We start from the raw sequence: 27,107 nt of genomic DNA on the forward strand, positions 1-27,107 counted from the left end.
TGTTGGCCTTCCTAGCCACGCTGCTGGCTCATATGCTGGTTGAATGTACATGCTGAAGGAAGCAAGTAACGAAAGCACCGTGCCCAATTAGTGCATGTGCAATTGCTGGGAGAGTCAGCCTGGTTTTGGCACTTTTAGGCAGAACCCCTCCTAAAGTAAGAGCTGGCCCTGCAGCCCAGGCAGTGATACATGAGGCATGTGCTCACAGTTGGGTATCCACCATCATCTTTTGAGTATGTCTGTTTATCAGTGCTTTCTGCCACCAAGGACTATGAGCAGGGTGGATGCTGCTAATTATCACCTGCTACATCATCAGCTGTCCTTGCCCTCATCTTCACTTTGGGATAGCTCAGGTGGAATTCAGCATGTACTGGGGGGAAGTGTTCTACAGACCCTGCTTGAGCACTAGTTTCCATCCAAAACACCAATACCTGATTGCCGAGAAGTCATTTATTCAAGAGGACGCCACTTTGAAAGCACATGGAAGACTGAGGTGAAAACATGGACTCTGTTCCTACTACACAGCACAACCCACCTGAACAGAACCCCTCTTTGCTTACCCCCACAACAGCAACACCATCACTAACTGTCCCACTTCACACAGAGCTAATGGCTGACACCAGTCTGTGTGCCTCTGCAGTGCCTTAAACCCCTGCCCCAGGATTCCTGGGCCCTAACAGCTCCTCACTAATCCTCAAAGAACTCCAAGCCTCCAGGTGCAGCTCACCATACCTGTATTCTGCTGCACTGATGTGCTGGGCTTGGCAGTCCTGGCTTCTTCCTCATGCGAGGGGGTGTTGCCGTGAAACTGCTTCTGCAAACATTCAAGTGTGTTTTTTTTGAAAAACTGAGCTAGCCCACAACCACTGTGCCTTCCTCTGCTGCTTAGTCCTCAGCCTGAAGGCTTTTTCTTGGCAGGGCTGGTGGTAGAGACAGAGGTTACTACATCACAGATGACAGCAAGTTTCTGTCACTTAAGGCACTTGCTATTATTTGCAGTTGCTAGTACATCAAGCAGTTCAGCTATAGCAATGCTCAGCATTGCAATTAAGCAGTGTCAAAGCGAAGAATTAACAGTTCATTATTATCACAGCATTTTGCCACACTCCTCTGTAGCAGCCCCCTCCCCAGACAAGAGTTTGGCTAGAAGTTCCCAAAAGTCGGACTTCCTTCCAGCTGTGCAAGGCAGCAGGAGGACTACAACCTAGTTAGGGGTGGTAGGGGGTTAACAGCGAGCGATACCATCCAGCCAAGGATCCCTCTGGAATGCACTACAGCTGTCCAGCTCCTCTGCTTTACTTGTTCACTGTGTGTGGGGGGCAGGGGCACTGGGAAAGCCTGGCTTTCGGGGGAAATGTCCACACTCTACTATAGTTTTGCACTGTACCCCAAAGAGCCTGCAGGGAGCCAACGAGTTACCCCAACTGATCTGGTACGGTTTCCTCACGCCCTCTAAATCCATTTCAAAACCCCTTGACATAAATCAAAATGCAATCACTTTTTTAAGGGCTTTGGCTTGAATTGCAAGCAAACGGACCGCTGGTCAGCCAAAACTGACTAAACTGTCTGAACAAAAATATAGAAGTGATTTTAAACCAATTATTATGGAGCAGCTTATGATGTCACATGCTGCCTCCAGACAGCCTTCTCTTACAAGCAGCCGCCACGTAGCAGGTATTTTTGTGACCATAAAACACTATTGCCAGCATATAGCCTCATAAAAAAACCACTTTGCTTTCTTACTCGGAGGTTCCTGTTCCTCCTGGAAGATTTGCCAGTTTACCATTTCCCAGAGTGTACTGGAAGCCACCTTCAACAAGGTGGCTCCAACAAGGAAGCTCTCTGCAAACAAAGGGAAAAAAAATGCAAACCAAAAAAACCTGTCAGTAGGACAGTTGCCAACTTGGTCTTCCAGGAATCAGTGCCACGTTTTGGGACAACAAATACATCAAGACACTGATGTTACTCCATTTGTTCTCAGGCAACGAGTCTTTATAGAAAGCTGTTCTCACGTTACTGTGTGGTCACAAGCTTTACAATCATGCCAATGATGCGGGAGCCACGGGGGCATATGCATAAATCCATGCTGGGATTCTTGATTTTGTCCTGCAGCAGCTGGTCTAGTTCACAGCGCAGCTCTTTCACCAGCTCAGCCACCTGAAACACAGAAGGCTCATGAAATGCAGCTCCTGCATTCTGAACACCAGCAGAGCTCCGCAGCACTCCCAGGATTGCCCCTCCTTTGCCTCACCTGGTGAGAGGCAGCCACAAATCGTATCCATCCATCATCAAGAGAAATGACAAATTCTCCCTTCTGCAGCTGCATGTGAACCTGCCCACCTCCCAGCAGGACCAGCGGGTACACCGACACCATACTGCAGTCCCGAATGAACACGCGGCTGGTCTTGATCTTCTCGTGATACACCAGGTAGGGGCTCTCAAAGTGCCTCGTCTGGAACACGCACACAACATCGTCCTTAAAACGCTACATCTCTTCCTACCCGCTCAGGCAAACATTGACCTGTCTGCCTCTTCCACACAGGCCTCCTCTGCCTCTTCTGTGGCTGCACAGAACAGTAAATGTGACTAAAATACACCTTCAGGACTGGCAAACTCTCCTTGACCCAATAACTTTGCCAGGTATCCCCTTCTCCTTCCCACTTTGTAGTGAGGACTGTGAGAAATCAGCTAATTCATCCATGTTGCCTCAAGTTCTCCATTTCATGCTAAGGGCACTTTCACTTGTGGTTTTGTTATGCTCTTTAAAAGCAAGAGCAATGAACAGCTCAAAGCCTTTATAACCCAAATATGTGGTTAATGATTAAAAATACCCCATTGTTTTTTTAAAGCAAGTAATTTATATTCTGGAAAAAGCAATGAATCACCAAATATGGAGACAGACTTCAAGAGATAAATATTACCTGTATCATGGCAGAGAGAGAAAAGCTTTTATCTATTAGCTATTAAGCTGGAAAGGAAATTAACTGCAGAGTTTTGAGGACCCAACAAAGAAACAAACCAGAGTATGTCCCTGAATTATTTACCAATAAATAATACTTCAGCTGAAGAGACAAAGCCTGGGGAGGAGTGGTGGGGAGAAGCCATAAGCACGTACGAAGGTGCTACATACATGCAAGCAATCTCAGTCAATGCTGAGGGGAGCGTTGCACACCACATTTGTGTGTGCAGCTCTGCAGATGCAGCTTAAGGAAACACGATGGGGGGTTACTGCATCTGCTAATTCCACTCCAGAGGCTGGAGTTTAACTGTGTGCCCAAGAGGACACTCGTAACTCAGGAACACACCATTATTTACAATTCTAACAGGCGACTGTTCAATTATGAAGATTTTTTTTTTAAAATATCGATAGGGACCTTCACTGTAATCTCAACTGCTCAAGCAAAGGTGATTTCTTTTATGAAAAGGAGCATACTTTGCAGAAAAAAAGAATCCTGACCTGATAATTCACAGATGAAGGGTGAATGTGAACATAACCATCATTTTTGGTAACAAACTTCAGCTCTTCTGCTTTTGGTTGCATTTTGACTGCTCCTGTACTGGTCTTCTGGTATTTGCTCTCTGGCTTTTTCACCTGTACGGTTAGATAAAAAGCTATAAAAGTCTGTATCAGAAAACCTTTTTAACTTACGTTTTAGTTCTATCAAAGCCAGAAATTCTCAAGTAGTAACACGTCAAGTCACTAGAGGCAGGTATTGTGCTCTGGGTGCTGCCTAACCAGCATTCATTTGTAACCTCGGCCTTCTAAAAGCTGTAATTTAAAGTAGCTGCTTAAGAACATTTGCTGCTGGCAAATTTGCTGTGACACTAAAAATCAGCCTGTAGGAACAGCAGCAGCATCAAGCAATACAAACTGGAGGTCAGCTGCCTGGCTCTAATACTAGAAGCAGCGAGCTTCAGCAACCTAAGCCAGGCTCAAGGCTGCCACAATCAGCCCAAAATAACAGTGGGCTGCGTGGATATACTAGACAGAAGAAGGAAAAATAGAAAAGCATTCTTTTACCTGGACAACATTGGGATAGAGTGCAGCACACAACATAGCCGAGATCAGCTTGATGTTCTCCGCATTTGAATTTGCCTGTGAAATTAATGCATGCATTAGGTATTCTACAGGTAAGTCTATAAAGGTAAAGACCTGCTTCTGGAATGACTGAGTTCCTAAAACTGGTTCACTTTTATAGCTGCACTGCTGTGCTTTAATGGGGGCGGACCAGTTACTGCTCCTAAGGTCTCAGGCTAGACCTGGGCTGTGTTCCGCTCACTATAAGGGCAAACTGATGCAGTTAGTGCCAAACCTAACTGTTGCCTAATGTCTGGGTACAGAGTGGCATGCCCCTTACAGAAAGCAAGCACGTTGTCCCAATGACAGTGAGACTCTACAGCTACCAAGCCCTTATCACCTCAGCATGTAGCCCCAGGAGCTCTCTGGCTCCAGAGGTACTGCTTGGTGAGGATTGTCGGCAGCGCTGAAATACTGCACTGCCTGCTCTGTAAAGTAATTCTGTTCCCAGTTCCCAAAATAAGGCTGGCACTAATCCCAGCATTCAGGCCAGGTCACGGGTCAGACCTGTGCCTTTCCACCACTTGCTGACTTCTAAAGTGTGGAGTCAGCAGTGTTTCACTGTTTCAAAGGAGCAGGTTTCAGCTTGTTTCCACATCTCGGCCTGTTCTTCCTGGGCACACAAGGCTTCCTGCAGCTGAGGGGAGCTGCAGCGCGTACAACGTACAGGGAGGGAGAACAGAGCAGGTTGGGGGTGACTGTTGCCAGTGTGAGATTACAAAGCCAGGCTGTGGCAAGAAGCCCACCAGCCTAGAGCCCACCAGCACCCAGGTCAAAGGAAAGAAGCGCAGCGCTGTTTTGGAGCACTGAAATGCTGTGAGTTACCTCTTCTCCTGTGGCATTCAACACGCCATCCCCTCCTTGGGACCACTTCTTCTCAATGTCTCTGGCTCTTAATCCCTCTTTCACAAACCCAATGTCAGAAAGCAGCTCTGTAAATTGCCGTTTCAGACTGGCAATTTCCTATGATCAGACAAAAGGCTGTGATGGGTGCCACACAAAGCCAGGAGAATCTTCACCAGTTGCTTATTTTAGTCACTAGGACTATGCCAGTGTCCCAACCAGCCCCTGTGCAAGGCCACAAAAACTGACTTACCTGAAGAACTCTTCCTGACAAAAAGTTCTCCCTGCAGTAGTTGTAGCTTGCCTGAGAGCCCTCTTTGATACTTAAACACCATCCCTAATTGAGAGGACGGGAAGAAACCTTTAATAAAATTTTTCAGCTTGAATTTCACAAATCATATCACAAATCTCTGAGAGAGGCTACTGAATTTTAGCTCACCTTGTAGGCCTGGAGAAGAGCCAGGTAGTCGCTGTTCCCTACTGCAAACTCCAGCTTCTTTTTGTTTGCTTCTTCCCTTTTATCCCACGGTGACACCTAAACAGGCAGTAACAGATTAAGCAAGTTCTTCATCTCATAACTCAGACAAGCCATGGCAAGAGCTGCACAGCACATAATCTTTGGGATTTTCACAGCAGTTCACAGGTCAGAATGCAAATTTTCTCCAAGGGTAAGAGAAAACATGAGGCATTCAAAAATGCCTAGTCAACAGCAGAGCACTTAAGCCCATTGCCGTGTCTAGCAACAAGAGATCCAAAGGTAAATTTGTGATTGACCAGCTCACAGAAAGTATTTCATTTTGGGCAGAACTCTCCACAGCTGCAGAATGCCAAAATCCATGAAAAACGCCATCTGACAAATCTTAGCAAGTTAATGGAGCTGAAGCCCAAATGAGAATGCCTATAACAGAGAAGAGCACAGCAGCTCTAAAATCTGAGAGAGAGAAAAGGCCATAGTAACTCAGGACATTCAGAAAGCCAAATTTAAGTTATTCTATAGCAGCATATAGAAACTTAAAACACTTGAAGTCAAAATGCTATAGAAAATGCCCAATGAGCATATTGAACACAATATCCAATTCAATAACTAGAGTATTTCCAATTCTTTCACAACTATCCTCAATACAAACTATTTGCACTACTAATTATAGCAATCTAAACTTCAAGAAAGTCTGACTTCTCATGCAAGTTTGTACATTGCTGTAGGAGACTAACAATAGTAAGAGCACCTGTAAGTACAGAAGCTGATTCCAACAGCCGAAGTGTAAGTCAACACACAAACGGAGATCCCAACTGAACTCTGCATTCACAGCTCAGACATGTCAACTTCACTGTCACTATTTTGTAATTATTTCTAACTGCTCCTTACACTACCATTCATAGTCAAATTTTACAACGAATTCAGGCAAAATGGACTGTATTCTTAGTTTAAATTAAAACTAACATCCACTCTGTTGCAACTGTTCATTCATAAGTAACATTCTTGTCGCTGCTGCTTGGTTTTGGTCTTCTGCTTATAACTGGACTTCTTTTAATGAGCACTGCATTATCATATCTACAATTTAGGCTAAGAAGGAGAATTAAAATACTCAAGTGTAGTATACTGCAAGTTACAGAGTGTTGCTGGATGAAAACGTGCCACTTTCGAAGCGGGATACACAGTGAAGAATACTCACAAAAGGTGACTTAAAGGCCAGGCTGGCTGCTATAGTCAGTGCAGGATCCAGGCAGCGGAAGATTGTGCCAAAGAGCATTAGCTTCCCAATCCTGACATCAACAGGCAGCGAAGCCAAGTGATATCCCAGAGGGGTGAGCTTTTCGTCTGGAGTTAAAGCTCCTAAGTCTTGTAGTCGCAGCTTTGATGCCCGCAGAGACTCAGTTCTAGGGGGCTCAATCAGCCGTGATAAGACAGAGTGAAGACTCTGCGCAGAAAACATCTCCAGAATCTTAATTCTTAAGGAGGGGGAGAAAATTTAAAAAGAAAGGAAAAAGAAAAAAACAGCTTAGTTCCATATACAGGACAAAAAAGCAAACTTTTATAAATACAAACCAAAAAAACTCAACAGAAAACACACTTCTAAGAACACGCTCCCTACAAGAGGCCTGCAGTGCATATTTCAAGTCAGGAAGCAATGTGAAATAATAACTGGGGGCAGTGTATCTCATCCAGCCTCACAGAGTCCTTAAGAACAGATTCCTATTTAGCACAATAGGGTTTAAAATAAAGTTTTTACTGTAAAACAAAATAAATTGTGTTGTTTTGTTTCCTTATTGTACAAAGGGGTGCACAGCGAGCAGCAGGGATAGGAGGGCCTCTTCATTTAGTATGTGCATGATGGTGGTGCTCGATCCAGGTTGTGGCTTTACTGCACTACGCTGCACAGGAACACCACAGGACAGTTTAAAGCATAAAGGGGCAAACATCTACTGGGGGGCCTGGAGTACAGGAATGCAACCGTCTTCTCTGGTGGTATGAGATCTGAGAGATGTATCTTTTTCCTAGGATCAGGTGAGAACCAAGGAATGTGAAGGCAGGGAGGGAGCATAGGTGGCAGGTGCAATTAGCAGGGGGCTCTAGTTGTGGAGGCAATGTGACAGCACGATCAAAGCAACCAGTCCACAGAGCCTTAGATCGCCAGAGGCAGTTTCTTAGTTTACCAAGGTGCTTAGTTTTCTCAGTGTTTTCTCACACTGTGAATGGCACTCTCGGTGCTCCCTGCAGTGGAGGAAGGCCATACTGCAGGATAGCTTTTTCGGGCAATGCAGTAACAACAACTCACCTTAGACAAAGCTGCTCCAAGGGCACTCTTTGTATTTCTGGTAACTGCTGCTTTATAAGCTGATGGTTATAGTGATGGCTACTGAAAAGGTGAAAGCAGACACCTGAGGCTACACGGCCTGCTCGCCCTTTCCTTTGCAGAGCATTGGCCTTGGACACAAATGTGTCTTCCAGACTTTCCATTCCTTTGCTTGGGTCGTATCTACAGGAGAGCAAGAAACAGGCTTATATTCCTGAGTGCAGAGTGAACAGGCTAGAGGTCAAGGAGGTAGATGCTGCCAACTTCTGTATGGACACAGCTGCCACCCCTGCAGTTGAATCTGAGCCTAGACTGGCTTCCTCCACCTTGGAGCAGCTTTCCGCAAATACAGTTCCTTCAAGTTTTTCCCAGCTCTTTGGAAAGCTAAAGTATGCAGCTCAAGGCATACAGCAGTTTCCCAGATCACAAAGCCCCGAGGAATGAATCCCAGTACCTTTTCTCTTTCATTTTTCCAGAATCAATCACATAAACCACATCATCAATGGTGACAGATGTTTCTGCAATGTTTGTAGAGATGATGATTTTGATAACTCCTGCAGGAGGCCTAAGAAACACAGACTGCTGTTCTTCACTGGACAGTGAAGAATGAAGCGGATAAACAACACACCTGGAAGGAAAATATGACAGCATGCTCAGTGCATCTCCAGCCTTTTCCCTCTTGGGAACAGTCTGCCTGCACACACTTTTGCCCCACTAGTACTATACACTGCCCGCAGCCATTCAAAGCACTATAAAACCAGCAAACCTCTCTGCCCTATCACGTTTAAGACACAGAATCATAGAATCATTTACATTGGAAAAGACCTTTAAGATGCCTGAGTCCAGCCATTAACCTAGTACTGCCAAGTCCACCACTAAACCATGTCCCTAAGTGCCAGATCTACATGTCTCTTAAATACCGCAAGGATGGTGACTCAACCACTTCCCTGAGCAGCCTGTTCCAACTCCTGATGACCTGAAGACATTTTTCCCAATATCCAATCTAAACCTCCTCTGGCTCAACTTAAAGCCATTTCCTCTGGTCCTATTGCCTGTTACTTGGGAGGAGAGACTGACCCCTCATCTCCCTACACCCTCCTTTCAGGTAGTTATAGAGACAGCCTCCTTTTTTCCAGAATAAACACCCCCAGGCTGATATACGTGAGGTGGAGAAGTTTACAGAAGTGACAGGTCTCAGAATAGAGCTGAGCAAAAATTCTGTATCTTTTGGAGAGTCTAGAATCTGCCATTTATAATGCCAGACTGGAAGAAACCACTCCAGCTAACCCTGCCACAGACATCTGTGTAAAAACTCTTCAGTCAATGAGATTCAATTACATCCCCATGTAACAATCTGAGGCCAAAAGAGAGACAAAACGGAGAACATTCATCACTAGGGTGTCCAAGAACTTCAACAACTAACCTTGAGGAGAAAAAACAAGAGCAAGCCAATAAGATAGTATAAAACAATTACCCTGACTGGAGTCAAGACTTTTATATCACAAGCTGTCTCACACATTTAATAACCTTCATTTATCCCTATATACAGGCAGGCCTTGTGCAGGAATCTACTCTTTATTTATGGGTAAAGACCAATAGTTTTGAACCTTTTCTGCCTTACCTCTTGCTGTGCCTGTTATTAAAAAGAGCATTAGACTGGAGCTGCTCATAAAGCATCTTGATTTCTGCTAGACCAGGCAAAAATATTAACACAGCACCTATATATAGATTAAAAAAAAAACAAAAAAAAACACTCAACAGAAAGGACAGCTTGATATTTTATCAATGTGCAGAAGGCCTAAGTCAAAACTCCAGCTCTGTTTTGCAATTCTTGTACAAAAACTACACAGGCTGCAACAGTCCCTCACCAAAGACTTCCGAAATAGACAGTTCTCTCCCCTTCCCCACCCCATGTACTCAGCTAGAACTTTTTTTTTTTTTTCCCAAAAAGTAATCAGTAACTACTTGAAACTCTACATGCAAAATATTACCTTTGGGCTGCCTACAAGTGCACAGCCTCCATCAATCTACTTTTATTTACCTCTCAAGGACAATGAAATTACCTGGAGGGTATGAATGTCTGCCAGCAACTATCCACTCTAGCAAGGCTTCAATTAATTCCAGATTAACTTTGTCCAAGTCCATGACAGACATTGTTTTCAACACTGTCTTGTTAACTCCTGGGGAAAAATAAATAAAACACACACTAAGTCCATCTCTTGTAAAAAACATCTGCTGTATGCATTGAGCCAGTGTAGCTGTACAACCAACCACATGTCAGTTTAAACAGCATCTGGCTCAGACAAGTCAGAGGTAGCTCCAGAAGTGACTCAATGTGTCATGTTCTCCCTTCCATGCCTCCCTCTGTTTCAGCTCTTCCTTTCTTATGCCTTACTGGGGCTCACACCTGCCCTGTGCACAGCCTAGATCAAGACTCATCTACTAGCAGGACAACATGCACACATACTAGTGGTAAGAGGAGATGAAAGCCTTCATATGGCCACTTACAGGTACCCACAGGACTACCTTCTCAAGCCCTCTCTTCTCCTTCCAGTGTTTCTTACATCAACTCAAAAAGACAGACAGATTCCTTTACTTGTCTGAGAAGGTAACTGTCTAGCAGGAATCTGAAGTTTTTAAGCCATGGCTCTCACTCAATACCACTGAGGAGCTCACCATAAGGGTGTGCAGGGAGGAACTCTTCAGGACTAAGCACAAGGAGGATTTTGCCGATCAGAGAGTGGAAGTTCATGGAAAGGTCTGCCTCTCTCATTAAGCCATTCACAGAGTGACTGAATTTCTCAAAGAAGGCTTGTCATGCTGAAGTAACCTCCTTAAAGTGTGCAGATACATGCTGTGCTTTACGTAAAGCTGCTCCAGCAAGAACAGACACAGAGAAGAACATGAAATTAACAAGGCATCTGAAAAGGGGCAGAAAGAGATACTAGCTGAAAACTGACCATTTTCAGATACTAAGAACTGCTTTCAGCCAAGACGTTTGTTCTATGTTAAGAGAACAATGGGTTGTTGGTTTTGGTTTGTTTTTTTCTTAAGCTGGCAGGTTTCTGATCTCATCTAAAAGTAGAGACCTGCTTAACTTCACAAGCGCAAAACTCCAACTTAGATACAGGCATTAGATACATACGATATTATATGCCTGCATACCATATTGACTGGCAAGAGTTATATGCCAATTTATTAGATTTAAGAAGGAGCTCACCTTTATATCGTGTAAGCAGCTGCTTCAGAGTCAATTTTTGGTCTGGGTCTGAATCTCTGACCACTGTGTCACTGCCTTCCAGAATGCCAGCACGTCTCAGGTCCTCCTCTACTTCTTCAAACGCAGTTCTTTTGTGTCTTCCATCTTGTTTACTTTCTTGCTTTTTCTTGCGCCTATAGGGACTACTGTCCTCTAAAACATACCTTAACAGCAGAAAAACACTTAGTGGCATGGAAAGAAGCCTAACACTCTCCTAATAATTATCTACAGAGACAGGGTATCAAAAGTATTTATATATAAATCTGAGAGGAAATGTATATAAGTGGGCTGCAAAACCATAGACAGTATCAAAGCCAAGGTGTCCTTCCATTCTAGGATGTTAGTCTTTTAAAAATGATGCAAAAGACTAGGATTGCAAACTTATCTTGACAGATAAATGGGCAGCTTAGAGGAACAATCTGCAAGTAATTTCAATAGCTCATTAATTTACTATCTGGAACGTCTGAGCTGCTGTGACTCTCCAGTAACTACAAATGGTAAAAGGAATCTGGTACCTTAACTGCAAGGCTGAGCTTACAAAAATGAATTGTTTGGTATCCTGCATTTTTCACCTTCAGTGCTGAAATCTACCTTCAAATTTCTTCTGCTTGCCAACGTCTAACCACCACCGAAACAAGTAAAGCACAAGCACTGACAAACTCTTCATGGCAAAGCTCAACTTTTCTTGAGTACTTATGTGGTATCTAACGCAGAAAGGCTTGTTTTGGCATGAAATCCTAGACCCCACTGCAGTATAAGAAGTATTGTTTAAAGTCAGTGCTTTAGTAGAACTCCAAGACTGCAGGTGATGGGGGAGATCTGAGAGGATTTAATTTTTAAATCTATACACAGAACTACTGCAGTCTCAAGGTGAATAGTGCAACCTCAAAGGCCAAATACATCTCAGAATGTTTGGAAATTCCATACCTTGTCATTGCAATCACATCTTCCAGAAAAAACTGATCCACAGGAAATGTTCGACCTAAAAGGAAACATGAGAATAAATCTACGTGCCACACAACAGGCAGAAAAGAGGAAAAAGACAGAAGATGGTTATCATTTCACACAGATTATGATGTCACTGCCTTCACAGCTTTCATCTATACTGCACTCTTCAACACAATTTCTGTCTAGGACAAACAGTGGATGTTTTCCAAGCATGGTTTGGTAACGTGCACTTGCACAGTCAGAGAAGGTCATTACATTTCATGTCATAACATAGCAATTTAAAAAAGGCACATTTGGCTAAATGTGTATGCATCCAACTGCATCCTCACACTGCTCCTTTTTCACAAGTGTAGAGAAGAGTCTTCAGCTGTGGTGAAACTAGCTCATGTTAAACACACCATGTCATTTTTGGTTTTGGGGAAGGAAATTCTGCTGGTATAGAGACAGCACAAAAAGGTCTTCATTTCCAAGTCTTCTCTCTCCTAAATCTCATTGGTCTTTCCTTCTAAGCCCTTGGAATCACAGTTCTTATATAAATCCTCATCTTGACACTTTGCAAATTAGCCCCTTCCACTTGAATTGAGAAACACTTTGCAAGCAGAAATACTGAAAACAAACCCCTAAAACAATGTCCCTGACAACATAATAAAACTGAATGGTTTTCACCTGGTATGTTAATAATTGGGCAGGAGTGGAAGTATTGAGAAAAAAGCTCTGCATTCAGGGTGGCACTCATTAGTATAATGCGCAGGTCTGGCCTCTGAACCATTATATCCTTCAAAACCAGCAGCAAGAAGTCACTGAAGAAAACAAGCAAAAATATATTTAAATTTCTTCAATGTTAACTTTTAGAGTCTCCTTTTTTCTCCCTATTCTGTCCACCTTCCTGGTGTTTCAATACCACAGCGATACCATGGCATGAGCTCCTCAGAATGGCTGGAGGCTAGTAACGCAGTAAATTAATGGAAGGCAACCTGCCTACTTTCCGGTTGTCCCCTACTAGAGTCTCAGGATTACTTGGCAAATGCATTTTAGCAACTAAAAGCTCTTAGAAACTAATTACATTATATAAATTAATATACACTAGTTACATTAATGACAACACAGGAACATTAGATAACAAATTAACTCAAAGTAACAGATGAGTCCTTTTTGTTCCTCTTCCTCACTGGAAAAGTAACTCAAACTTAACCTCTTCTCCTCTGTTCGCTGTATTCTTCCCTACATATTTATACCTTTTGTGGCATGCCTAGAAGACTGGCTTGAAGTGATTTTAGATGAGGAGGAGGAAAAATCCTTGAGAGATAAAAACCCTTTTACTGAATTTCACTGAATTTTTAGAGTTGGAAGGGACCATAGAGATCATCTGGTCCAACTCCCCTGCTGAAGCAGGATTGCCCAGAGCTTGTCAGAGCATGTCACTCAGGAGCATCCAGGCGGGTCTTGAAAATCTCCAAAGAAGGGGACTCCACGACTTTTATGAGGCTAAAATATAATCTGAGCTGTAGAATAATGGGTGACATTCAAAGCCTCCTGGAAACCCACTGCATTGCAGTGTTTCACAAGGAAAACATCAAAGAAAAGGATCCTTGCCACTTAGTTTACAGAGATACTGACAGACATTATCTTTTGCCCGGCATTAGCAGGTAAGTGGGGTAAAACTATAGGAGGCTGGAGCAGGATAGGATGAGACTGTCTAGAACTAGTGAAATCGGTAGATTGAAAGAAAATGTGAGCACTTGTCCCTTGCAGGTGCTCTGCTGAAGCCTGCATCAGGAGAAATGAAAAAGGGCATGTGAAGAATTAGGGAAATTGGTAAAAGCTGAAACAAGGGAAGAATAAGAATCAGGCAACTGTGGTGAAAAAGTTACTTAAGCCTCCACCCCCATCCAAAAACCTCTTATCAACACCACGGCAATGTGATGGCAGATTGGAGGCATAGAAATTTAAGGGAGATGGAGTCTCCACGCAAGCTTCTGCAACACAATTTCTTGCTGCCCAAAGACCAGAACCTAAAATAGACTACTCCCACCATCCCACATTATTGCCACAGGACCAACAAGCCTGACTTCAGTTACTTGCATCTTAGTCACATTTATCCTTCTGACTATGTTTCTTCATTTCGCTTATGGGATAAGAGATTATTTACCTTTCTTCTGTTCTTTCGTGAACTTCATCAACAATAACATGTGTGATTCCCTGCAAAGTCATATCTCCTTCCAGCCGTCTCAAGAGCACACCAGTAGTGCAGTACAAGAGCCTGGTAGCTGAGGACTTGAACGGTAAGACAAAGCATTCAGTTGACTTTGTGCGACTTAACATAGTGCAAAGAGAATACGAGTTGCTGTAAATCATTTGGTTTCAGCTGAGGGCCAGGTTTGACAGAAAGAGAATGAGCAACCCCTGCAGATGGGTTGAACAATTTTTCTTCTTGATTAAAACTTAAGAGCATCTGCTAGCTATAAGGGGTAAACAAAAAATCAGAACTGTTTTTTTCTGTGCTTTCTGATAAACAACTCAAGTTCTCCATCCCTAGAAAGATTTATGGAATCTCTTTTTTAACATAGTTATTGGAAAAAGCAATCAGCTGCAATGTAGACAAAATTTCACTTCCAAGACGGCAGTCTGAATTCAAACCCCTCCCCTGTGGCTGACTGAAGCTGTAGCCTTCAATCTCCACTTGGGAGACAAATGGAAATGGAGACAAGTGGAAAGGAAGTCAGTAGCCTTCCAGAGAACAGAAATATTATTCATACTCTTCACCTGTCTCAACAGAAAGAAAAATATCAATACAAAACACAGTACTGCACTCTTATTCTGCAAAGGGACTGAGCAACTTGAGAGGGAATAAAGTATAGAATATTTCTCGCAATTTAATATAGAATATAGGTGATACAGACTCGCTTATCTCACTGTACAGCAGATACAGGGCAGGGATTCTGTCTGCTAGAGAAACACTAAGCACATTTCAATAGAACTAAATGAAAACCAACAAGCAAAGCATATATACCTTTACACTTTCTAGACGGATCTGATATCCAACTGTGAGTCCAATCCTTTCTGTTCTTTCTTTGGCTACACGTTCAGCCACAGAAATGGCAGAGATCCTGCGAGGCTGAGTGCAGATGATGTTTGCAACTCTGCTTGGAGATCCTTGCAATGAAGCATCCAAAATAAACTGAGGAATCTGAGTGGTTTTCCCACATCTGCATGACAAAAACAGGGATTAATTAAAAAAACCCCACAAACCCAACACCTTCCATCCATATAAATTAAGATGACTGCATTCCACTTGAAAACCTTCATACATAAGTCTGTATGTGCAATCACCCTCTTACCCCGTCATGCCGCTCACAACAAGAACTTGGTGGCTCTTCAGCAAATCAAGAATGATTTCTCTCTCTTGCCATGCAGGGAGCTTTTGTCTTTCATACAACATAGACTGGAAGTGCCTAGAAGACTGATGCATGAAAACAGACAGCATGGCAGTAAGAAAACCACTGGAGTGGAACAGAACCAATTGAAACAGCAGCCTGCAGCTTAATATTTATTTCTCTAAAGTAAGCATGAAAAGATATTCTGTTCTGTACATTATACCTTTTTCAGTCGAAATTGTGTGCAGATTTTAACATTTTCATTATACATGGACTTTGCCTGCACATCATACTTTTTGGAAAGCTTTTTCTTGAGGTTCTCAGGAAACTCATTCTCCACAACAGCTCGTTCAGGCTCATCTTCCTCCTCCTCTTCTGCCACCTCCTCTTCTTCCTGAGGCTCTGACACTATTGAGGCTTGAGACAGAGAATGTACATACAATTAGGTATTCTTGTTACTAAGGAAGAGAACCTCTTCAGCACTAAAGAAAAAACAGATACACATTCCAGGAGCATTCTCAACAAAGAACTTTGTTAGACCAGAGCTGAGAGTCTGCAGGACTGTTTTTGACATGCATTTAGTTCAACACTACCAGCAAACCTCCCCTCCCCCTATCAAACAAACCACAGCTTCTTCAGCTCCAACCCACTTGTCACTATCCCTGCACCAGCTGTGCTCTGCAACACCATTACCTGGGTGGCCACATGGTGAACCAGACTGGTAACTGTTTTGCCTTCCTGAAAATTTTCATGTGTCTCAGCTCCGCTCTCCACCACACGACCACTTCTACGGAGCATAAGACTGTGATGGGAACACCAGCTTAAATTAACTAAAACTACACTGTAACATTAAATGTTAAACCACTGCCAAGTACTTTTCAACCAAGGCTGAAACTGGCCCAGGTACTTTGGTTCCTACTGCCTATCAACTGAGGTGGGATTTGTTCAGACAGTATGCCAGCCCTCCAAAGTTTTAAGGCTACATTTATCTAAACAAGATATTTTATAACATCGAGAAGATTTTATAACTTTAGGAAGATCTGATTTAAATTTCTGGAACAAAGTTGTCTTTCTGTGGAGCTGTTAAAAAACCAGAATTTGTTTTACTATAACACAAACCCAGGCTGTCACTATTTAGGTGCTCTAAAATGTGACGCAGTTGTTCTTGCAAACTCTCTTGAAGAAAGTTTGCTTTAGATAAAGCAGTTTTAGAATTAAGAGCTTGAACATCATCTATGCCACGGAGTTGCTATCACTCTGCCATAAGGGACGGAGTCTGAACTCACCCTCTGAGAAATCAATTTAGTTGCAATTGCATGTAAAAAAAGGGACGATACCTTGAACAAAATTCTAGAACTGCTTGCAACATTTATTTAGTCTTAAATCCATCTTTACAAAATTAATTTTGAGGTGTTGGTTTCCCTGCTCCTCTTCCAAGCACATTTCTCTATTTTGTTGAGTTCCCACCACATCTCTCAATGGCTTTTTATTGATTGTGTTAGAATAGGCATTGTTCACTCTGCCAACCCATGATCATTAGCTCGGTACTCCTTTAACTCCATTCTTGCCAGCAGAAAACCTCTCCACTGCAGCTTTATTATGGAAGGAACTTCCCGAGGCACAGAGAAGTTCTGGCTCACCAAATGACCTTAATCTCCAGAAATAGATTTGGAACAGATGCCTGAATTGTCTCTCTGCCTCCTTTTTTTTTTTTAATCTTTTTTACTGTTCTTAGCCCAGAAAACATAGAGGGAAATTTGGTGTACCTTCACGTATTTGATTTGAACCAGGCGTACTCGGCGTACTCTCCATCTGTTGCTTTACCAACGGTGCTGCCAGCAGGGACACAGGAGGAACACTATACTTGTGCTGAGTATTTTTAAGTAACTCGCTTATTTCAGATTCATCTTCTAAGCAAGTCACCAAGGTGTACACCACTGGTTCATTAGACTCTGCAGCTATCAAGGCCTTTCCAAAGAGGAATTCAGCAATGTGTAAACGACAAGCAAGAGGTAGATTCTCGTCAGTGGAATAAAATGCGACAAGAGGTGCCTGAAGTGGATACTTGTTTTCTTCAGGAAATCTTACTTCAAGTTCATATACAGGATCATCACTGTTAGCTCTGAGATGAGCATCATCTACAGGGTTCCTCACTGGTTTTAGTGGGTGGTTTGAAGGGAATTCATGTCCAAATCTGCATTTTGAACCAAACCTGCAGCCTCCTTGGAGATAAAATTTACATATTTCCTTTGAAGTCTGCTTTGCTTTGTCCCTAGTACAATCATCCTTTTGTTTAGATTTGCTGAACTTGTTTGCTAGGTACTCCAATTCCAAACTAAAAGTCCAAACTCGGTTTTGAATTCTTTCTACAAATTTTTCTCCATAGATTGACCGGAGGGCAAAAGCCTCTTCTTGTCTCTGTTCTAAACATTCTTCTTGACTGGCTTCAGCTGCTGTTGCTGAAACCTGCATCTTCTCTCCATATTTTTCAGTAAAGCACTGCAATAGCAAATACTCCAATGATGCCCCAACATTACCATTGCAGGATCTCAGTACTGTCCTACAACGCTCTCTGTCAAAACCATACCTGCAACAAAACAGAGACAACATGGCAACAAGTGAGTGACAGAAACCTGTATGAAGCAAAATAACCACAGATCTGCTTGATTAGGCTTACAGCAAGGAAGCACATATGCCAAGAGTTACTACTACTGCGAAAATATTTATGCTATTTTAAATGACAGTGGCAGGCAGTAATTTAGTGTCTGTTCTTTAAAAGGTGACAAATTAGTTTACGTGGCAATTATCTCACACCTCAGAATGTAGTGCAAATAGCTACAGAATTAGATTTCCCACCTAAATTAAACTCTTTAAAAAAAGCTGAGTCCTATCACATATAAAACACTCTCAAACAAAGCAAAAATAGTTAATAAATGCTGATAATAAATCTGAGCAAAATGGATGAAGGTTTTGAAACATTATCTACTTGCAGGAAACATACGTATAACAGCAACGGTCCCTGCGCTTTCCTAATATCTGTTTCATTGTTTTGGAGAAAGAACTGAAAACTTCACTGAAGAAAGGCTGATTTATTTTCATAAAATCATTGTTTTAATCTAGTTGAGGATTAAATTAGTAGGAGACACAAACTCATCAGTTCTGCACACAGAATTCCCTGGACTCAAGAGGAAATCCAAGCACAGAGGGCTTACAGCACTGAGACTAGTGATTTACCTCTTCATGATACAAATTATTCACTGAAAAACATCACCTGGAAAGCTTGTGCACAGCAAACGAAGACACTTCACTTTCCACAATTCTGTGCTCAGCTGGCTCAGCAGACGGCCTTGGTGTTATGTCAGGAACTTCCTGATCTGTTGACCAGCACTGTTCATCAAGATAATCAGGTTCGTCATCATCTTCACCACAACCAGCTACTCTGATAAAAAGAGTTATCAAATTAAAACAGAACAAAATTATACTATTGGGTAGACACAGAACTCTGACTCTACACTATTAAATCCTCCATTTAAATGGAGGATTCTGCTACTCCTTTCCTAGAGTTAATATTGAAGAAGAACAAAGCCAACTCAAAATGACAGGATTTGAGATCAAATTAAAAGTTGAGCAAAAAAAGAACACTGTTTTCCTGTCTAACAGTGTGCCTGTTACAGCGTGTTCATCTGCAAGAGCTAGAAGTAAGGCCTCCGTTTAAACTAACTCTGATTCAGGAGCCAGCTCCTGCCCTTGAAGCTCTTGAAGAAGTTCTTTCACTCTTCTCTGATTCTCTGACGTCATGTGTATGGTCTGCAGAGGGATTCTTGCTTCGTGTTTCTGTTTTGTTTGCCCTCCTCTTCTGGCAGGGGCATTTGATCTAAAAATTAAAATAGAATATAACAATGACTCATTTGCCCGGCTCAAATGATCCAGACTGAACTGGGATGCGTTAGGACCCAACCCTGTAGTTCAAAACAGGAAAACCAAAATAAAACAAGTCCATCACCTAAAGATTATTCAGTTGGGCTCATTCTTACATGACCAGGATATGTATGTCTATATCTGTGCATACACAAGCATGCACGTATGTATTTTATCTGATGTCAAATCCAAAGTAATTTAATAAACTCTTTGGCCCAGCTTCTGCTTCATAATATGCAAAAATGAATAGCCTCTGTTTATTAGTGTTTTTTGGTCAAAGACATTCCGAAATTACCTTATGACCAAAGAAGAAAATCTGAGGTTCTAATATTTAAAACCCCCAAACAACTGTCCTAGCTGTAAATCATTAAAAATGTTAACCAAAAAAGAGCTGTAAAAACCGATTCATACTGAAACAGCTTCATCACCCCTTAACTCTTCTTTATATTCAAAGATGTCCAAAACCAGCCCTAAAGTATCCCAGACATCTCTATGCCAAACCCCTCCAAACTAACAAAAAGACCTGGATTCCAGCCTCGGTTCCTCAAAGAGACAAAAATCATCTCCATCATCCCAAATCTTGGTTGAACATTTCCTATTTCCACCGAGTTGAGACTTGTTTGAATGGCCACTGCTGCCGCCTCCTCTTCCTCCTGCTCTTCCTCCTCTTCCTTTTCCTCCTCCTCTGTTGGGCTTTCCTCTTTTCCTCCCTGCTGAACTCATGTTCTCTCGCTGAGGAAGGAAAAAAAATAAATAACCCTTAGTTATGAAGATGATTTAGCACACTGCAAATGTCTGGACACACATGGCCTTATTTGTTTTTCTATGTGACAAGAGAAGATACCCTCTTGAACTGCAGTTGATTACATGTAGGTTAGTTTATTTGTAGGCACCTGAAGCAGAGCACATTATTCGAGAACACCGTTAAACAAGTTCTGCAGTTTTAGAAAGTAAAAGTCATATTCCTTACAACTGTTCACTACAAAAAACGCAGGATCTCTGGGAAAAGGATGAGCCTACCAGCAGTGCTGCCTAGTGTGGTAGCTCCAGTTCTGCCACTCTGATGGAATTTTCTTGGACATGGGGGAGCCATGATACAAACATGGTACAAACCATCAGAACTTTCACAGCAGAAAGCAGCCTGTGCCCTGCCACTTTTCAAATTGGGAGTTTGCAGGGCTGAGAGTAAAAGGTCAAAGGGGAGCTGAAGCCAAAGATACAGTTTGTTTCCACGTTAACCTGCTCCTGACCCATCCTCTTCTGCAAGAAGTTGCCCAATCAGCTGAGCACTCTGGGGAGCCTGGGCATGGGAGTGCCTTGGAAAACAGAAGCCCTCCTTTCCTTCTCACAGCAGGATCTTCACCAGCTCTGACACAAGCTCGTTAGTACTAAGCAGTTGTTGTCAGTGATGGAATAAATGGCTCACCATTAACACATGCCCCAGCACCATGCTCCTGCACATGGAAAGCTCTTGCAGGGCCAGGGCAGCACCTGCAGACAGTCAGCCAGGGGCCCACTACCCCGATCTTTGTGCCGGCCCCTCCAGAGCCAGGACAAGGCCTGCTGTGGCCATGGGTGAGAAACAGCCCGGACAAGGGGCTGGAAACAGCAACAGTCTGGGGCTTGGAAAGGAAACTTCCCCTTTTGCAGTGCTTCTCCCCGCTAGAGCTAGAGCTCCACCGCAGATTTCTGTGAGAACTGCTGTCTTCTACCTGCTTTTGAGGTAATACCAAGCACAAGACAAGCTGACCCCGCTCAGAGCAGCCCGGCATAGCGAAGGCGGCTCAGGGGGTGAGCGCAGCAGCCGGACACGGCTACGGGCGGCCGCCTCCGAGGAGGCTGCCACACGGGGTCCGCCTTCTTCCTCTCCACACACTGCAGGGAGCCCTCGGCCCAGAACAGCTCCGCTTCCCTGCCGACCCCCCGGCACCGCCCCCCGCCTCGCGCACCTCCGAAGGGGTGTCCCATCACCAGCACTCCACAACCGGGGGTACCCGAGCCTCCTCCCCCGGTGCTGTCCCCCCCTCACCGCAGGGCTCCCCCTTCCGCTCACGGTGCCGGGACGCCATTCCCTCAGCCGCCTTCACGGGCCCCCCCCGCACACCTCTTCCCCTCCGTCCCCGCTCTCCACGGCGCCATCACGCCCTCCGCCCCCCCGGGGCCGCCCGCGCCTCTCCGCCCCGGCTCCCACCTCTCCGCTCCGCACCGGCCCCGCGCGGTGTCCCCTCACCCGGAAGCGTCCGTCTTCCCCTTCCGGGTCTCCGGCCTACTCTAGCAACCGCGGATACTTCCGCCTGGCAACCATGGACGGTAATGCCTTCCCCGTCCCCTCACACGGTGCCCCGCCGACAGCACTGAAGGCTCCCCTGTAAAGAATCGCATGCTAATAATTATGTGCAGTGTCAAGCTGCTGTGTATTTGAATGTATCTATATGTGTGTATATACTTGAATTTCAGCCAACAGTCGTGTCCTGGTTTGAGCGACACAGAACTAATTCCTCTTCTAACACTAGGGAAAACTGCACTTTTAGGAGCCCCTTGTGTCTGAATTACGACAATATTTACTTTACAGCCAGCTGTGGTATGTGGGTTTCAAGGTCTCAGTGTTTTTGAGCCTTGCCAGGTGCAGGGGTGAGGAGGAGCGAGGCCCGGTCACTTGGCCCAAGCTGCCGACAGGGTTATTCCATACCATGAACAGCACATTCAACATAAATTGGAAAGTTTGCTGAGGGTTTTTTTCTCTCCCTTGATAGCTGCCACCCTGAGAACTCCCTGCCCCGGTGCCGGAGCCCTGAGCCCTTCCCTTCCTCCCGAAGCCCCAGCGCTCGCAGGGTCCCACAGGGGCTGTCCCTGCGGGGAGGGCCCCACATTCCCTGTGGGGAATGGGCTGGGTACAACCCCTGCCTATTTTAGATTGGTATTGGGCTCAATACTGGTTCTTTAGTGTTATTAATGTTAATTAGTTAGTCTTATTCTATTAAATCTGTTTATATTTCAATCCTTGGGTCTCCTTGTTTTCCCCGATTCCCCTTCCTGGGTGGGGAGAGTGTGAGAATAATTGTCTAAATGACAGTAAATTGTTGTGGCTTTCTCAAACCGTAACAAGTTGTTAACAGTGACGCTGGTTGTTTCTTTATTAACAGAAGCTGTGAATTTTAAAGTGTCTTTCGTATTCCCAAATAAAGACAAGTATGGTAAGCAAATCTTGGTAGGTGCTAATTCCTTTTGCAAAATTGGCTTTATGGGATTAAACCGGAGGAAATCTCTGCCAGTTTCAGGGTGAGGGGGCTAAGTGACAAACAACCCTGGAGCTGTGCAGCTGAGATAGGTAGGTCCCTCTAGAGATCCCCGGCCCCCTGCGCACACAGAGTCGCCCATGATGACTGCCCTGGACTGCATCCCATCAGGTCTTGAATATCTCCATGGACGGAGACTCCACAACCCCTCTGTGCAACCTGTGCCACATGGGAGTTTAAGGCAAAAATTTTTACCAGAAAAAAGGACTATTTCCCAAGTAACACACTGCTTTGGCTATGTAAGAGCCCCCCACAGACACATGGAAGCTGCCTTGGGTGTGTTTCCCCAGGGTCCACCTACAGACAGCCACAGCCACTGCCATGATGGTCCACTGGGGACTGCTATGCTCCATGCCAGCTCCTCACCAGCCTCACAGTGGGGTTCAGTGGTGGTGGAGGAACAGGGAACAGGACTGCTGCTGGCTTGCGCTCTGCATGGTCCCCAAAGGCATCTGCTCCAGCAGGGCTTGTTTGCTCTAAGGGCCCCTATCTGGGAGCAATCTGTCCACAAGAGGTGTAAAGTCAGCTCTGGAGAAATGGCTCTGTGCAACAGAAGAAGTGCATTGTATGATCTCATAGGCTTTTGCCTCTCGGATGTTCTCTGTCTTGAAGTGAAAATACCTGTCTTCCATCATTCTCATTTTCTAGAGGGGGAGTGCAAAAAGACACCTGAAGGTATGCTCAAGAGGAATGGTCATGGAATCCACACTGGTGCCAATGGAACTAGATACGTTGGCAGCTGGAAAAATGACAAGGTAATGTTAAGTATTCACTTTAAACTTTTTCTGGGTTTGGAATGGAGCATGTCCACTATACTCACCCTTAAAAAGACACAGAAAGGAAAGTCATAACCTGAGAAGTATTAGACCAATGCTGCAGGCTCTTCTTCCACCTGGGAATCTTGTCTGAGCCCAGGCCTTGAGATATTTGTGGTCTTCGGGTGTCCTGCTGCCTCCTCAGGCTCCTGCAAATATGCCACCCATTGGTGGCAGGCAGGCCCTGGTGAAACACTCTGGCAGCGTGGTGCTGGTGTTGCCCAGGATGGCACAGCCACGGTGAAAGCCCTGTACGCATGGCTGTGCACACATCGTGGGCTAGGCATGGCCCTCCTGCATGTGTATATAGGCCACACACACCTCCCACAACGAAACAGGGCAGCTCTGGCCATCAACAGATAAACCATTGTTTGGTTGCCCTTGGCTACTCTGCTCCCCAGGAATGAATTATTAAGTATAGGAAAATTGCTTGTTTTGTCTCTCCTGGAAAGGAGGCAGTCCTTGAAATGAGACAAATAAGGGTCTGCAATTAGGAAACTGCATCTTGCAGTTTTATCAGATCTATACGGCTTTTTTTCAGTCTCTTACAAAAATATTGGTGCAATGGTAGGAATTTGGATTATGGCACAGAAGTGCTTTACAGCACAGATTTAAATCCCCAGTCATGGCTTAGTGCCCTAGGCTGAACAAATTATAGACTTGCTCTGCTTTGTAAGAAATTCCAGGAAATTTAATTAACCCCTGAGGCTGTTAGGGTAGATAAATTATTTGCAGGGCTGGAGACAGCAGTTCCTGTGAGACTACTAGCAGATGAGGGGTTTATTGGACACTGGATGGCCAAAAACTAAGCTCTTACCTGAAATCCTAGTAGAAGCAGGAACCTAAGTCTGAAAGAATAGTCATTTTTCTCTCCATTATCGTGTCTCAATATGATAGCAGATTCAAAGGTGGCAATCTGAAAGGATATTGTAATAGAAGGAAATAATACTGTAAGGATAAACATTAATTATTTTCTTTATCCTTCATCTAATTAAATGCAGATGAATGGTATTGGAAGGCTAGAACACCCTTCTGGGGCTGTTTATGAAGGCGAGTTCCAAGACAACATGTTTCATGGAGCTGGAACCTACACATTTCCAAATGGCGCAAAGTACATTGGACCATTCAATGAGAACAAGTATGTTTGGAGTGGAAGAGTCGTATAGTCTTTTCTGTTAGTTTTGTTTTTAGCTGTAAAGTTCAAATAAAATTCACCCAAAATGGGACTAGGTTGCTTTTGCTAGAAGTGAAACTTGCACTGGGTATCTGAAATTGCTGGTCCCAGTTGTATCCTTTTCATGAGAACAGTCAAAAGTCTGTGATTTGTTCCTAGGCAGGTTTTCAAAATGGTTGTTCCACCCGACCGCTTTTTGTTATCAGGTCTCTGCGCTCAGGTGGAGTTCAGAGTAGTAGAACAGTCCAGACCCCTTCCAGAGCCGTTGTTTCAAATTGTCTGCTTATAGATGCATGCAGGAATACAGTGCTAATTTGCACTGGTAGTTTGCAAAGTTTGTGTTTACTTATTTTTTGAAGTAAAGTACAAATTTCAGAGAGATGGGAAAATGTGGATGTTTATTTTCATCCCTCAAAAGAAAATATTTTAGTGCCACTGATAAATACCAGCAATTTCTTTGGAATGAGGGTGAGTGTTTGAATTGCTAAGATACTATCTTGTCCTAAACCAAGAAGCTGATACCGACTTCATAAGCCACAAAACAGATTGAATGAGAAAATTAGCTGTAAAAAATTACATGAGAATGTTCATGTTTATTCTCCTTAAATGACTTCTCTGTCAAATTTGCTAGGTTTGATTTAGGTTTAATTTTTCTTTAAGTGCCTCCCCAATCCAGTATCTGAAATAAATCTAAAATGTATGTTTGTTAATATGTGGTCTTTCATCAGAAAAAAAAGCTCTATCTTGGCCTTCTGACCAAAAATAATAGCACAATAGCACTAGAATGATGATCAATTCTATTTTTAAACTATTAGACACCAAATGAAATATGTATTACAGAATGTACCTGAATACAAAATAGGAGCCTGTATGACAAACAAAAAGCGTTTGAGGAAAAATGAAAGATAAATATGTCAATGCTTTAGAACAGATTAAGTTATGTCTCTATTACAGTGGCATGTTAAAATCTGCTACAGAGCTTCTGTCTTTTGCTGTCATATTAAAAGACAGGCATGAATTCTGCATGAGTATTCATCCCTTCAGTGAGAGCATTCAACTGTAGATCACACATGTAGCTTTACAGGCATTTTCTCTCAAAAATCTTAGGGTCATGCTTCTACTCTCCTGTGAAAACATAGCCCATCACAAAGGGACCAGCACAATGCTTGTCACTAGTAGCTGATCCATAGAGAAAACAGCTGGTTCTGATTTGAACTTGTGATTTCAACTAACTAAAATGCTGGTGTAGATACACCACCAGCAGCAGGCATCCAATCCTTGCTAGCCACTGCTGTTTCACCAGTGAATTAAGATGGCTCCTTTTTGACACTGGTTTGTGACTGTTAATACGCATTACTCCCTGACAGTCCAATTTTGCAAAGTTTCAGGATTGCTTCTTTCCAGCTACTTACAAGAGGTAAGCGTCAGTTCATCGTATCACTGAAGCTTTCATGAGAGAGCATAAATAGGCAGCACCATAGCAACTTGCTCAACTGCTAAGTGGCTTCATTTTTTAAGGGAAACAAATCTCCAGTAATTGATTTTAGAAGTTATTTTACCCTCATTTGCAATGGATACTGATGGATAGACATTTCTTCTTTATGGCAGTTTTCAGGTATAATGATGAGCTTGATCACAGCTTTCAAAGATCACCAGAAATATATGGTTTATGAGGACTGAATTCACACAGCAGTTACTTTTTTTTTCCTGCAGGAGACTCTAAGTCCCTGTACTTTGTCCTAACAGCATGTTTCATAGCAATGGGGAAAGGGTAAGAGAGGACGGATTTTTACAGCAAGAAGATCACAAAGGACACATCTTTAAGATGCCTCTAATGAAAGTCAGGATAAACTTCATAGGACTTAATCCCTGGTAACTTCAAATCGTAACTGGGACTAGGAAGTTTTTCCTGTAGAGGCTATATGTTGGGAGGACGTTAGTATAAATACAGTTTTGCAAAGAAAGGAGTATGTTCCTTGGCTGTCTAACCTGCATGCTTTGTAGGTCAAAACTTTTACAGGCTACAGTGTGGGAGAAAGCTTAGGCAGGAGCTTAAGGAACACTGGGAAGTTTCAGATTCTTGGCAATTTGCTTTTCTGGGTAGTCCACACATCAGCTTGCTGCCACAAACCAATTGCATTCTCAACGGGCTGGATTTATCTCATTTCAGGATGGAAGGTGAAGGAGACTTTATAGATGAAAATGGAGTGGAGTGGAGCGGCACATTTCACGGCTCGGCAGCAGTGGGACTGAAGCAGAAGCTGAAAATGTAGCTACTTGGCTTGGACAGTAGCATGGGTTAAAGGCAGCTCTGTGATTGCATTTTGGGCTCAACAGCTGGGACCAGTTTTCAACAGGCATTGATTTCTCCATGAATTTTTAAAAAATAAACCCTAAAGATGCATGTCAATAGTAAATAAAATTAAGTTATTTTTCTTTTCTGACAGATCAGCTGAAGCATCCTAAGTGAAAACCTTAAGGAAATGAAGTTGGATAGGGTGAATTTATAAACAGAGCAGTTCATAGAATCATAGAATCATAGAATGGTTTGGGTTGGAAGGGACCTTAAAGATCATCTAGTTCCAACCCCCCTGCCATGGGCAGGGA

At 43.5% G+C, this 27,107-nt stretch overlaps 2 protein-coding genes across 4 annotated transcripts; one reads left to right on the plus strand and one right to left on the minus strand.

The window, feature by feature from the left end:
• Window positions 1–435: 435 nt before the first annotated feature.
• Window positions 436–21,435, minus strand: DHX57 (DEAH (Asp-Glu-Ala-Asp/His) box polypeptide 57). Of its 2 annotated transcripts, none has more exons than XM_014964689.1 (24): window positions 21,407–21,435; window positions 19,739–19,947; window positions 19,019–19,171; window positions 18,569–18,736; window positions 17,064–17,884; window positions 15,521–15,714; window positions 15,262–15,383; window positions 14,934–15,129; window positions 14,073–14,197; window positions 12,590–12,723; window positions 11,903–11,957; window positions 10,937–11,139; window positions 9,780–9,896; window positions 9,338–9,434; window positions 8,171–8,344; window positions 7,699–7,899; window positions 6,595–6,871; window positions 5,361–5,456; window positions 5,175–5,258; window positions 4,904–5,041; window positions 4,022–4,096; window positions 3,458–3,592; window positions 2,252–2,452; window positions 436–2,157 (listed from the first exon to the last, which is right to left on the minus strand). In XM_014964689.1, the coding sequence occupies exons 2-24, from the start codon at window positions 19,936–19,938 to the stop codon at window positions 2,014–2,016; spliced, it is 4,110 nt and encodes a 1,369-aa protein (XP_014820175.1). In that variant the 5' UTR covers window positions 19,939–19,947; window positions 21,407–21,435; the 3' UTR covers window positions 436–2,013. The 2 variants fall into 2 exon arrangements, with proteins under 2 accessions (XP_014820175.1, XP_014820178.1); XM_014964692.1 differs by lacking the exon at window positions 21,407–21,435 and adding an exon at window positions 21,320–21,337.
• On the plus strand, window positions 21,403–26,853 carry MORN2 (MORN repeat containing 2). Of its 2 annotated transcripts, XM_014964693.1 has the most exons (5): window positions 21,484–21,525; window positions 22,359–22,409; window positions 23,160–23,266; window positions 24,328–24,464; window positions 26,671–26,853. In XM_014964693.1, exons 1-5 carry the CDS (start codon window positions 21,519–21,521, stop codon window positions 26,771–26,773), a joined length of 405 nt encoding a protein of 134 aa, XP_014820179.1. In that variant the 5' UTR covers window positions 21,484–21,518; the 3' UTR covers window positions 26,774–26,853. The 2 variants fall into 2 exon arrangements, with proteins under 2 accessions (XP_014820180.1, XP_014820179.1); XM_014964694.1 differs by lacking the exon at window positions 22,359–22,409 and having other exon boundaries at window positions 21,403–21,525.
• The last annotated feature ends 254 nt before the right edge of the window (window positions 26,854–27,107 follow it).

Source organism: Calidris pugnax, unplaced genomic scaffold (assembly GCF_001431845.1).
Source record: "Calidris pugnax isolate Ruff unplaced genomic scaffold, ASM143184v1 scaffold219, whole genome shotgun sequence".
NCBI classification, from domain to species: domain Eukaryota; kingdom Metazoa; phylum Chordata; class Aves; order Charadriiformes; family Scolopacidae; genus Calidris; species Calidris pugnax.